This window comes from Patiria miniata, unplaced genomic scaffold (genome assembly GCF_015706575.1).
Source record: "Patiria miniata isolate m_02_andy unplaced genomic scaffold, ASM1570657v1 HiC_scaffold_7, whole genome shotgun sequence".
NCBI lineage: Eukaryota > Metazoa > Echinodermata > Asteroidea > Valvatida > Asterinidae > Patiria > Patiria miniata.
Genome location: NW_024037074.1, coordinates 46,942,956 through 46,956,123, shown reverse-complemented (window position 1 = coordinate 46,956,123; position 13,168 = coordinate 46,942,956). Strand labels below are relative to the sequence as shown.

The 13,168-nt window shown below is 39.9% G+C and overlaps 1 protein-coding gene across 1 annotated transcript in view; it reads left to right on the top strand.

Annotated features, from left to right (window-relative positions):
- LOC119745234 (receptor-type tyrosine-protein phosphatase N2-like) overlaps positions 1–13,104 on the top strand; it is an 80,769-nt gene extending 67,665 nt beyond the window's left edge. The window contains exons 10-12 of the mRNA XM_038221458.1: positions 2,036–2,089; positions 6,068–6,206; positions 9,857–13,104. Of these exons, the coding sequence (XP_038077386.1) occupies positions 2,036–2,089; positions 6,068–6,206; positions 9,857–9,928 (265 nt within the window). The 3' untranslated portion in view covers positions 9,929–13,104. The remainder of the gene's footprint in view (positions 1–2,035; positions 2,090–6,067; positions 6,207–9,856) is intronic.
- The last annotated feature ends 64 nt before the right edge of the window (positions 13,105–13,168 follow it).

Sequence of the window (13,168 nt, the reverse complement as noted above, 5' to 3'; positions counted from 1 at the left end):
GCCTTGGTGCAATTTCCCATTCCTTGGTGCTCTTTGGTAAAAAAAAATTGAGGAGGTGCGGAAATAGAGGGCGCTGTTGGAGCTACCGCGGAACATTTTGGAGAAAAAAAAAGATCGACGCGCATGATTAAAATCGACGCGCGCGCTGACCAGAGACCGACTTATTTTTTTTGTTGGCCTAACATGACTGACAATTACAGAATGTCTCTTTTCATTAGCCATATGTTTTTACTAGGCTGCTGCCCGCACAATGTAGTCAATGTTTCTGGACAGATCTTGCAACAAACAGTAAATGTGGTGGGCACTTGTCTGTCATCAATGCATCGGTTACTCGCGTTACAAAAATGTAATGTGAGTAACCGATTTTGTGCATCTTGTTTATCATACATAACACATTTTTCTGGATGTCATCTTTAGTGCTTAGGTAGGTCTAGGTCTACTCTATCTACCATGGGGATAACAGTTATTAAACCTGTTTAGTAAGGTAATTACAGCCCAAGGAAACTCAAAAAGTACATCAAAAATGTAACGTGAGTAACCGTGGAATTGCCCAAATCCATTTTTTCAAGGTGATTGTGTGTTTTCAGAAAGCCATGTTGTCACTCCTATTAAACAGCAAGATTGACAAACTGAATCAGGTGGTTAAAAACGTGTCGTACATAAGTGGCGTTTACTTGAAGGACTTGAAGACAACATAGGAAAAGAGAATGAGGAATCGTGTCGAGGACATTAAGGACATTCATCATCCAGCTTATAACTTGATTCACCTATTTCCTTCAGGAAAACAAGGATGAGATTAATTAGTGCAAAAACTGACCGTTTTAGAAATAGTTTTATACCATCAGCCGTGCGGATTTTTAACAACAGAACATTTTTCATTTACATGATAGTTATTATAATTGTATATTGTTAATTGTACTAATTTATGTGTTCATTGTTTAATTGTATTGCATTTTTAATTATTAGGCGTTTTATGCCAGTCCAAGGTTACAAATTCCTGTGATTTGTTTGTAACATTGGCTGATTAAATCAATCTAATTTAATCGGATCGTCTTGAAAGAAGGCACTATACTTTGGAGTGCTTACTGTCAGAGACGTGGGTTCGAGCTCGCCGCGGACACTTGTGCCCTTAAGCAAGCCACTTAACCATTCTTGCCTCGTCCTTTGGATGGGACGTAAAGCTGTAGGTCACGTGTGTTGTATAATGCTCGTTAAAGAACCCAGTAACACTTGTCGCTAAAGAGAAGGGGTTTGCCCCGGTGTCCTGGCAGTGGCCGCAGCACCTTGTAAACCCTTAAAAGGTGCTACATAATGGGTCTCATATTTCTCATGTAAATAATAGACATAACTTCCAGTGCCTTGAGTACCTATACTCCGTTGCGATAATGCCTGAATAGGTTTCTGCAACGTAACCATACAGATACACAGATACAGATAATATCCGTAACATGCTATGGCAAGTTAAAGGGAATATACATCATTTGCTTTTGCTGTAATTTTCAGAAATGGATGGAATTGGGGGGTTGGAAATATGTAGCAAATATAGTTACACTGACTTTTTTGAGGTTTTGGGTTCGAAAATGCTATAAAAACCAAGAAAAACAATCATTTTCCTGTAGTCTGGTTCCCTGACTCCATTTAAGAAGAAACAGAGCAGTTTACATACATTGGGGAATTGTAAGGTCAGGGAACCAGTCTAGCTGGCTTGTACCCGTTCATAGGTGTGTAATCGATTGCAAACAAGTGCGATGGTCAACTGGGGCCAGTATTTGAAAAAAAGCCAGTTTTTTCCAACGCTGGTCGGCCGATCAGCGTTGGAAATTGATACAAAAATACCACTTTTCTTGAAAATGACAGTATACCAGGTGCCATGATTTTACAGGATGCTTTACACTGTCATTCACTAACAGTCCAGCAAGGTATTTCAAAATGATTTGGTAGTTTTATTTTTTGATGTTTGCAAATGTTGTATTTTCCCTTTAATATGACTTAACTTTTTTGTTTCCTTCTCTTTGTCGTCGATTTCTCGTTTTAGGAAGGTGAACAAGTCCTACCGCGGGAAAGCCTGCCCGATCGTGGTCCACTGCAGGTAAGCTGGGGAAACAGCGCCCTCGGTTGGTCAGTGTGTTATAACACCGAGTGACTTGGCAGATTTCCAGGGGATGCGTATTATCCTCACCCCGCTAGCTTTAACCGAAAAGAACAAGGGGGCCTTGGCCCAGGAAAATTAACTCAGACGCAGAACGCACCCCTGGGCCTAACTACTAGACTAGATAAGCCAGACATTATAATTGTCTTATATTTTTTTTTTTTTTTTTTTTTGGTGGTAAAGTCAGGCAGTATAGTAGGAGGTCGGTAGCATAAAACTCTATTGAATTAGCAAGCTATAATTTTTCATTCCTTTGCATTGCTTGTAAAATTTCCCAGGGAGTTGAAATGATTGAATGAAGGGTGTGTGCGTGTATTGCTTTCCTGGTGGAGACATTTAATCATATCCAGTATGAGAATTCCGTGGTCGTTTCTGGGTACATCTGTCGTAGATCTGCGGGATATCCAAACAGAAATCCTAGCATTGCCTCATTTTATATAAAGGTTGTAGACAACTCGCCGACCATTACATTACAATGTTCCCTTGACATCTATCAGCCGACCATCGTTGGACAAAACTGACTGTTTTCAAATATGCCCCCGATTTACCAAATTTAGTTAGCCCACATTGTGTTTGCAATTGGTTTAACACATCCGTGAACGGATGCAAGCCAGCTAGTCTGGTGCCCTGACCTGACAATTCCCCCGACATCTAAAAATTGCTCAGTTTCATCTGAAGTAGGGTAGGGAAACCAGACTACAAGAACAGCGTTTTTTTTTGGTGTGTTTCTTTTTGGTAGTATCTATGTACACAAAACTTTAAACAGGCCATTGCAACAACATTTGCCATAAAATACTAACCCCCAAATCCATCCATTTCTGGAAATTATATTAGCTTTAAATTTGGCAAGTTTGTGCCCTGTTAAGATGAGAAACAACACAGTGGTTTTGGAGTAGGGGTGTTAAGTTTTTCCAAGGCACATAGGAAATTGGCTTGTACATCATGTCTGAGGGTCGGTCAGTTCACTGTGTCTGGTCTCGCTAATACCCTAATCCTTGGGAGTTGGTCCCCCAAAATATGTCTGTCAATTTGGGCGAAAATTTGACCTTTTCTGCAAAGCTACCCGAGGCGCGAAGAAAAAACTGGCGATTTCAGGATTACAAATATATTGATAGAGTTGTCTGTCTACCCCTTGGGTGACTGGAATTAACTGTTCATTATAGCCACTTAGTTGGTGTAGCACTTGACTAGTGGCACAAAGGTCTGTGGTTCATGTTCTGCCTGTTTTAAATTTGCTTGCCCGTTCATAAAACATGTACATTTGGTTTTTGTTTTTTGAAGGGGAAGATCTAAACAAGATTTGAAGGTTTGCACAGTAAAGAAGGTTTACGATAGCATCGTGTGACAAATCGCTTTAGCGAGTTTGTGAGGTTCTGTAAAGAACCGAAATTCGGAAAAGAACCGAGGTTCTGAAAAGAAACCGAGGTTCTGAAAAGATCTGAGGTTCTGAAAAGAACCGAAGTTCTGAAGAGAACTGAGGTTCTGAAATAACCGAGGTTCTGAAAGGAACCGAGGTTCTGAAAGGAACCGAGGTTCTGAAAGGAACCGAGGTTCTGAAAGGAACCGAGGTTCTGAAAGGAACCGAGGTTCTGAATAGAACAGAGGTTCTGAATAGAACCAAGGTTCTGAAAAGAATTGAGGTTCTGAAAAGAACCAAGAGAAGATTTAAAATGAAAACTCCAACCACTTACTTCGTGTCAGAAGCTCAGGAGGAGTGTGTTTTGAGGGGTGAGGGAGGGGTGAGGGGGGGGGTAGGGGAGGGATGGGGGTAGGGGAGGGTGAGGGATGGGGGTAGGGGAGGGGTGTCTAGTACCCCTCCTGACCAGTCTATGATTGAATGACTAACAGACATCACAGATACCTGTAGTATCAGGACCAAGGTAGGGGGGGAAACGAGGGTCTGCCATTAGGTTATGTTTCCTGCCACATACGTACATCACTGCATACACCAGACGGGGTTTGCAGGAAGTATGACATTTGGGAGTTCCGATTGGTGGACAAAATTATTCTTTTGTTGGGAGGCCTCTAACTTTTTTTCTCAAACAGATTCACTACAAATGCAAGCTTCTTTTCTCTCTATTATTGTTCTACAAAGTTTAACTTGAACTTCTGGCAAACTGGTAGTTTTTGATCGATTTAAATTCCAACGAAGCATGACCTATTGGCCAAATTGGATGTGGTTTAAAAGTTATTTATAAAAACTTGTTGAGAACATTAGCCAAATGTGCCTCCTAAATTTCTTAAATTTCCTAACATTTCTGAAAAGAATGCATACATGCCGACAGAGACAATGTTTGATTAACGAACAAAAGGTCAACACATTCCTGTCCTTACTTGTATAACTAAAAAAAAATGTTATTTAAGATAGCAGCTAGATATTAGGCTTTAGAGAAAACTCAATAACTTTGCAAAATATTCTTTAATCCTCTTAGAAAGTTAGATTTCATGTTTTTTTTTATTGTGGTATCTATCTGTGGACACTATCATGACAGAGTTTGATCGGACTGTGTTTGACAAGGCAAGAGTACCAGTTGATTTTTCTACACAAACATTGTAATCAGTGGATCCTTCCGCGCTTAATAATGGACACCAGCTTACCGGCTGTAACGACGTCAAACCTGTCACCCCGCCCGTCATTGTTACATCGTCAGAAAAGTCTGAAAGAAAAACAGGATATTACTACTGGCTGTTTAAAGCTAGCCCCTTCCTCGCCCTCCCCTTCAACTTCAACCTAATAAACTTACAAAAAGCCGCAGAATCTTGACCGAAGACCTCAAGATTCTGAACGTCTTAAAAGACGAAGCGCCTAAACCCTGGGTCATATCACATATTCAACTAGACATCCTCCTAATACCCCAACTGAAAATTCTTCATCGGTAGGGGTGGGGAGCAAAAAATGAGAGCAATAAAAAAAAAACACGGTTCCCGAGCGTCAAGTCCGTAATTACGTGAGTCATTTCCTTTAACCCCTCCACTATTTGCCAGAGTTAATTCTTTTCCAGACTCAAAAAAAAAAAATCTAGCCTGTTTTAGGAAGGAGTTGGCCTCAGGTCATATGTGTCGTTGAACACATAAAAAAAACTGGAGATATTTTTTCATTTGAAAGGCGGGAAGTTATTTACCCTTGGGGCAAGGGGAGGGGAAATCACCGATAAGACAGGTATATAATTCCATCCGAGCTCGTTTAAGACAAAAACACCAGTGTGACTTCAGTGAAACGCTGCTGTTCCCATAATTTTGAGTTAAATGTCAAGGGAGTTGATTCTTAGACTCTTTCTAATTCTGATGGCAAAAGTTTTTGAGATGATTTTCCTGTCCCGTTCATTCTTCCAAGCTTGAAGTTATGAAAATCGTAAATAAGTGAGATTGTCTACGAAAAATTCTTCTGTGAACCAATTTTAAAACCAAAAATCTTATAAGTGGAATTTGTTGTTGTAAATATCATCGAAAGGCTTGGGTGTATTGTCTGGTAGCTTGGTGATGGAAATGTGTCTTTGGTTTTCATGATTTCGAACTGAGCCCAAGCTTAGAGATCTGTGGACTTATGTCCTTGAGGAGGACACTTTATCACAATAAAGGAGCAAATATATAGCTGAAACGTGATGTTATCTTTGTGCGTCGTTAATCACAGTTAAAACAGTTATTTAGGGGCTAAATATACTTCCCAAAGATTTTCGATTCAGGAATAGTTATAAGCTGTCCAATCAGAAGTAATAATATCACACCAAATACGATGTTACCTCGGCTCAAATTCGCGGGTTGACGTAATTTTAAAAAAATGTTTTAAATAACCATTACGTAATCATTTCATAAAACAAAGTTAGTATAGCTCTTTCCAGAGCTAGGGCCAAGTTTTCTCAGAACCGTTGATGACTCAATTAAATCATCGTTTTGATATTTTTTTTTTTGTGTCCGCAGCGACGGAGTCGGGCGTACAGGCACCTACTGCTTGGTAGACATGGTGCTGACGCGCATGACTAAGGGCGCCAAGGAGATTGACATCGCGGCCACACTGGAACACATACGGGACCAGCGGCCAGGCGCCGTTAAACTGAAGGTAACGAGACAATTCATCACTTTTAATTAATTTTGGAGAAGTTGTTGGATGCATCATGTGGAGTGACTAACCTTTCAAAAGAAAATTTGTTCTGAAAAAAAATAAGACTTAGAAAGTTGAACAAAGAAGTTGACTGGAGCGGGGTTCAAACTTACGTCCTCCGGAACACCGTATCGGTGCGCTACCAACTGAACTATCCGGCCGTATGTTGACGGCTCCCCGTTATGTAACTGTCTTTGTTCAAGAAAGGAAGACGTAAAGAAGATAAAAAGAAAAGGTCAAAGCTTTGCTCAAGAAAAGGTCACAGCTTTAAAGGTAAAGGGGACGAACCTGTGTTCACAGGAACGGAGTTCCCATCTCTCTTTCGAAGCGATTTGGCCAGACTTGAAGTCACGAAATGCTGCTGTGGGAATTGCCACACCTCCTCCACAGTGAGTCTGTTAGCTTCCCAGCATTGAGTAATGCCGGTACCCATTAACACCTGGGTTTAGAGGAGTAATTGAGGTAAAGCGCCTTACTCAAGGGCACAACACGCATGGCCACGGCAGGGCTCGAACCCACAATCTCACGATCATGAATCCTGTGCCCTACCGCTAGACCACACGTGTCCACACAGCTTTGGTCAATGCTAAAAAATTTGCCATTCAGTTTAGAAACTTACGGGTTGCCATTCCCAAAAAGAAAAGGCGCGTCATCTTTTCACAATTTCAAATTACAATCATGTCACACATTCTGAAGTATACTTTGCCCTGACGCCAAATTCCATCAGCAACTCACTTCCTTTTACATCCCAGTTCTCATTATTTATGGATATTGCATCTAATCATTTCTACTTTTAATAGGTCCAACTTAGTTAACTCTGGTCATATTACCCAAATCCACTCTAAAAATGAATGGCTCGCGGTTACAACAATATTTGTTTTGCGTTCACCGCAAACGCCTTTTCAGCTACCCTGGATCCACGGCCCCAACTGTTCGCATCGATACATTAAAAAATATCATCATAGTTTGATGGCGTACTTCCTATTTTTTTCATCCACTGTCAAGAGCGATCCATCAAATGCTGAGACGTAGATTGACAGCTGTGCTCTCTCCCTTCCTTCCCCCCTCCAATGACCCATCCCTGCTGGACAGGCATTTCCTCTTGACCCTTTTTATATGAATGATGGACAGTGACGTAATGCGGTCCGATTTGCTGGGGTGGACATTTGAAGAGTGGGGGCCACTGGGGAAACCTCATATTCATGAGGGGAACCTCTTTTTGTATGAGGGGACATTCCGTGGCTTTTAACAATGAAAAACTCATTTTTGTCTTCACCCTTATTGACGAGCCTGTGGGGGTCGTTGCCCCTCCCCCTTCCACCCATATGTCCTCATGTGTCCTCAGAAGCAGTTGGAAAGCTAAACAAACAATCGCATGTCGTGTTTCAACTTGCTGATGTTTGTAACATACACTGACTGACAACAAATGGAAGTGGACTGAAAAAGACGGGTTTGTTGGATGTTGTGATTCACAACACGACTGGCATTCCCAATTGCTAACGGACCTGAGACTCGGTGATTGACAACGTCCGCCAGGTCTTTTGTTTTATTCGCTATCTCTAAACTTGTCCGGAAGTTCACAAACAAAGCAGCCAGAGTGTAGTACATGTATGTTGTCAAACGGGCCGATGTTTCGATCGGTTAAGCTCCTGATAACCGAACGCCTTCCGGTCTTCTGTCAGTGCCACATTGTGTCCTAGGCTTGTCTAAGATCACAAAGGCTGTCCTTGTTGTCTTAATAAATCCTCGAATGTCTGGTCGATTGGGTTAGTCTGGCCTGATTGTTGTTTTGTTCTTCCTTTGTGGGAGACTGGGAGTAGAGCTTCAAACTCATCTGGCATTACAGCTGTCTGGTTGTAGACAGTCGAATTGACTTTGATGTTGAAGTACAATGGTTGCTTATGTTGAGGTGATAGTTTCCCCCGAAATCGGAAAAGGGTTCAAAAACAGAAATGCTTTTTTTAAAACCAATTTTAGGTTGTTTTTTTTATCTGGCCCGATACATTCTGTTATGAACTCCAGAACAAAACTTTTTTTTTCCATGTAATTTTATTCAGGAAAACAAATTAGAGCTGGACTATTCAATGGGTTGAGCTGTGGTGTGGTATTGTGGAGATCAGAAGTTCGAAACTCACTTCAGTAAAAAAATTTGTTCAACTGAATCTTTGTTTCTCATCTGTGGATCCTTTGATGTTTTCAATTTTTTTCTTCTCCTTTGGAATTATTTTGTTCTGTCCATGATAAAAATAAAGTGCGAGTGATTCAGTGCATTACATGGAGGGGGGGGGGGAGTTTAGGGGAATGATTATTATTAGGGTTAGGGTAAGGGTTACTGGTCAGTGTGCGTGTGAACTTCGAAAACACCTGTGGTTACTTTGCTTGGACCGTTGACTTCTCATTAATAGCTTTGGTGCCAGCAGGTAGCAAGGACTACTCAGACCGATTTCTGGCCATGTGTTACTGCCCGTTATGCGGAGTTGGATGCGTGCAAACCGTTTTGGATCGTCGATTAAAAGATTTTATTTTTGAGATTGTTATCTCGAGCATATTGGACACCGATCCTAGAGTTAATGTTGGCCCACCTGGCAATGCCATTTCAAGATGACCTTCGCTGTTCAGCCCCCTCCCACACACACACACACACACACAAAAAATTACTAGTAATACAGGAAAGGAAATATAAAATTATTAATTTTGTAAATAATTCCTGGGTGAGTAATACTCTATCGCTGATGAAGCCGTCAGCTCCGTACTCTTTTCAAAGTTATGAATTTGGTAATTTTGGCATTTGATCAAAAAAGCACATTACATTTTTTTTCTTACAAGATTATTTAGAAAAGGAAGTGCACATTTAAATCAAGGTTTTTTAGTTTGAACTTGAGCCACTGCTAAGCTTAATGGACTAAAATTTGAAGCCATTTTCGAGCATTAGCGTTCATGCTGCAGGTGTTCATAAAGACGAGGCCCGCATTTTTTGGTAACACTATTGGTCGAAGGTACCCGGAGCGCATGCGTACTACCTGAAGGCGACTCGCAGGAGGCCTGGTGCCAGCTCGGAAAACAGCTGTCACCAAATTAGTCTGTTGTTATTATCAGCTGGTGTTGGCAATCAGTAGGTCGCTAATTATAAACTTAGGGTCACGTAACCGTTCTATATCTCTCAAATGACGTCACTGGCTACAGATTGTCACGTGCATCGGCCCGGAAGTCAAATTTACATGACGCGCATCGGCTGTGCCGTATTTCAAAGAAATGTCAAGGGACGTGCGCGCGTGTTTAGAACATTTTGCTCACTGCACGCAAACATACCTGATGGCGTTGAATACGCAGTTGTAATTTTCCTTCGAAGATGGCTGTCTATGCTGCCAGTCACGAGTAACAGCGGCTAAACAGTAACGAAGAAACGCCTTTATCATCGTTCATGTTCATCTTGTGGACTAGGGACTGGATGAATTGTAATGAACATGTGTGACTACAAAACTGTAACAGCCAGTGATTTATCATAAATCGCTCCAATGTCTTTCCGTTTAATACCACTAAGAAACATCTGTGTCTCTGATGCCATGGTTACCGCATCTTCCATTCTCTCTCTCATCTCCCCCACACAGGAGCAGTTTGAGTTTGCCCTGACGGCCCTCGCCGAGGAAGTCAACGCCATCCTGAAAGCCCTACCGCAGTGAGTCCGCCCGTCGCGACCAACACAATCACGTCTCCCAGATCACTACACGACCAACCACCGTAAAAACAGTGACAACCATAAAATGAAACAAAAAGTGCGTTCATCATCGCTGACAGAATGAACCAAAGAAAGAAAAAAAGGAAAATAGCCACTTGTACAGAGAAAACGGTGTAACAGATTGTATGATAGTGCAGGAGTTTATTATAAGACTATTGGCCAATACACTTAGAAACTTTCAGGTCACATGTGCAAGGGTTTATAGGAATCATAGGCTGTACTCCCTGACATGGGTTAATTTGAAGATTTCATGCCAAAAAATGACTACATTTTTGTCTTTTTTAACCAGTTCCCCAGATTACCTGTTCAGTAAAGGAACACTAATTTTTCGAGGCATCATGCGTGTCAGGTTTGAAGACCGAAATTTTTTTCATGCGTTTTCAAAAGTGCAATCAGATGTTTAATAATGATAAAACAGCACTCTTCCAGTTTCTGCGATCAATCCTCGTAAATGTATTGAAAGCACATGACTCATTTAACTGTGATTGATTGAAATAGCAAAACATAAAAACTGTACTTCGGACTTTGTGTATTATCATTCTACTGTACAGTCAGTACTCTGTAGATATATTTATTTCAGCTCTTTCTTACACATTCCTGATGATTCAGGTAAAAGGTGAAAGGTTATTAAGGGGGGAGGTATTTTGTTTAAAGTTTCTGGGCAGGTACCGCCCCAAGGAATGGCGCCTAACACCGTTGAATCAAAGCCTTTAGATGCCAAGTTGTCCGCAGGTGTGTCGCGTTATTGAATTTTTATTGAGCTTGAAACAATCTTCTTACACCTGTTCTGCCACCACCCTGGGGGGAAGGGGGGAGGGGAAACGTCAACTATCCAGTCAGGCCATCAACCGAACTGACAAAGCTTGATTGTGACAGGTGCTCATACCTGCAACATGTGGTCGCAGTTTACTCTCCAGGAAGTAATTGATAATATTGACGTGCGCACGGGGAAGGGCTTTCTCTTGTAATGGGGGCGAGGTTATTGCGAACAGGAATCCTGACAGATAAGACGGCAGGTTTTTTCTAACTTCTCGCCACGGGTCATATTTCTTCACATCGTTTCTTAATTACTTGCTCAAATTGCCGGCATTCTGGGAGTGATTCACTGATTTGACGCCTTGACTTTCGAAGCCCAGAATAACTATATGAAATCCCAAGTGAATTTCTCTTTCTTAAATTGTTGTTTTCCTCTGTGGTCAAAAAAAAGGATGCAGTGATGTGTCCCTCAGAATAACTGACCCTATTTTGACAAAAATCTGCCATGGCGTGAAAAGATAGTGAGACGGTCACAAGATGTGTAAATGATTTATTGTATTAAGAAAAACAAAAAACCAGGTAACTGCCAGTGCAAAGATATTGCAACTTCAGTGAACTTAAAAAGTGAAGTGGCGACAACTTAAAAACTGCGGCTGGTTGGTGTAACGGCCATTGAAGACAACTGTTTAAAGTAAACAATATATGTAAAAATAAAAATATAGAGATTTATCAAATGTATGATAATGAATCTTGTGATTGAAATTCCGTAGAGCTATGAAATAGTAGATGTTTTCGTCCATTGTGAGTGCTGTCATTGGATTTTGTGCAATTAAAATAATGCTGTATGTGAAATTGTGAAGAAAAAAAATGATCATAAAAGTCATCAATTTATGGAGAGTCAGGATTTCCTGGGCAACACTTCCGTATTCCTGAAACCTGAATTTCCATGGCAATGCCGTTTTAAAAACTTTATCGTCACACTAACAACTATGAATGACGACCTTTTCATACATGTAAAAACTGTCATATTTTACAGTTTAAGGGATTCCGATTCTGATGATATTCAGTTTACAAAACTTTTTTTTGAGTCCACATTCCCAATGTCCTCAGGAAAAAAGAAATCATTGCAATATTTTTCCAGTAATGATTTTTAAAGTATAAGCAAGTGAGTTTTCAAATCTACAAATATAAATTCATGAATATGTTGTGGAACATAATTTGCATGATAATGATCATATTTCCACATTGTATTCTGAATACATGCATGACAGTCTTAAATTGCATGGTTAATAATGTTGAGTAAGTACTTTTCATTTTCACATTGATAGCATCAACTATCAGCGCGTTGATTTTATCAAGGCATTTATCTTGTATATTTGGAGACAGTTTCATATTTATGTGACCATTCCAATATTTTGTCAGTACTCTGAAATGAAATCATGGTTTGCAAACCTCGTTTTTCAATTCCAAAAGATTCCACAATATGTGGAGAGACATAATAACATCTCATTAAATATCAGGAATCAATTGTAGATTGATTATTGATTGATTGATTAGAAAACTTAGTGCTGACTTGGGCTAAGCAAATATTGATTTCACTACATTCAAATTGTTGATATTCAGTGTGCCGAAGGGCTGATATGTACACCTATATGGCTCAACCAATTCATCAATGTCTTGGATTATATTTTTGAAAAATATTCTGTTTTAGGGTTTTTTTTTCTCAGAAGTTGAGTGAATATACTAACAAATTCTCCCAGCTGTCAATTTTTGTTTTATTTTTTTAGCCACCCAAATTGTCATTCCCATTTTTTATTTGTACATAAATCTGTTTTTTTTTTTAAGGACAAACCGTTACGTTAAATACCAAAACTGAATTTTAATTGCAATCTATGACGTTGAAACATCAAACTATGTTTAAAAGAAAAGTGTTAATTTTATGAATATGACATAATGAATTATGATTAAAGAAGTTCTCAAAGAATATGTAAATCATGTCAAATGTAAGAGCCAATCATTCAACTCAATGCCAGAATACGTAGTTATGAGTTCTTAAAAGAAGCTCTGTGATTGGTGGATACTTGTTCCATTTATTTTAGTGTATTTATTGACCTGTCCATATTAGTTAGTCGTTTTAGTTTTATTTATTATTAACTTGGATTACTAATGAGTAAAACTGAAGTCCAAAACTATCGCTAAACTAGGCATAAGTCCTGTATAATGTACCGCTTAACTTGCTTAGTTCAGTTTGTATTAGTTATTGTGAAACCGAGTTTAATATATGATGATGTCATCGTGTCAAAGGTCACGAGTCACGAATAAAAGCACTAGGCCTCCCTGTCTAGATATAAATAAGCAACTGGAGTCCAGCTTTGCATTGAAAATCGTTTTTATTTCAGTCGTCTTTTATATTTCCTGTGTCTAAAGA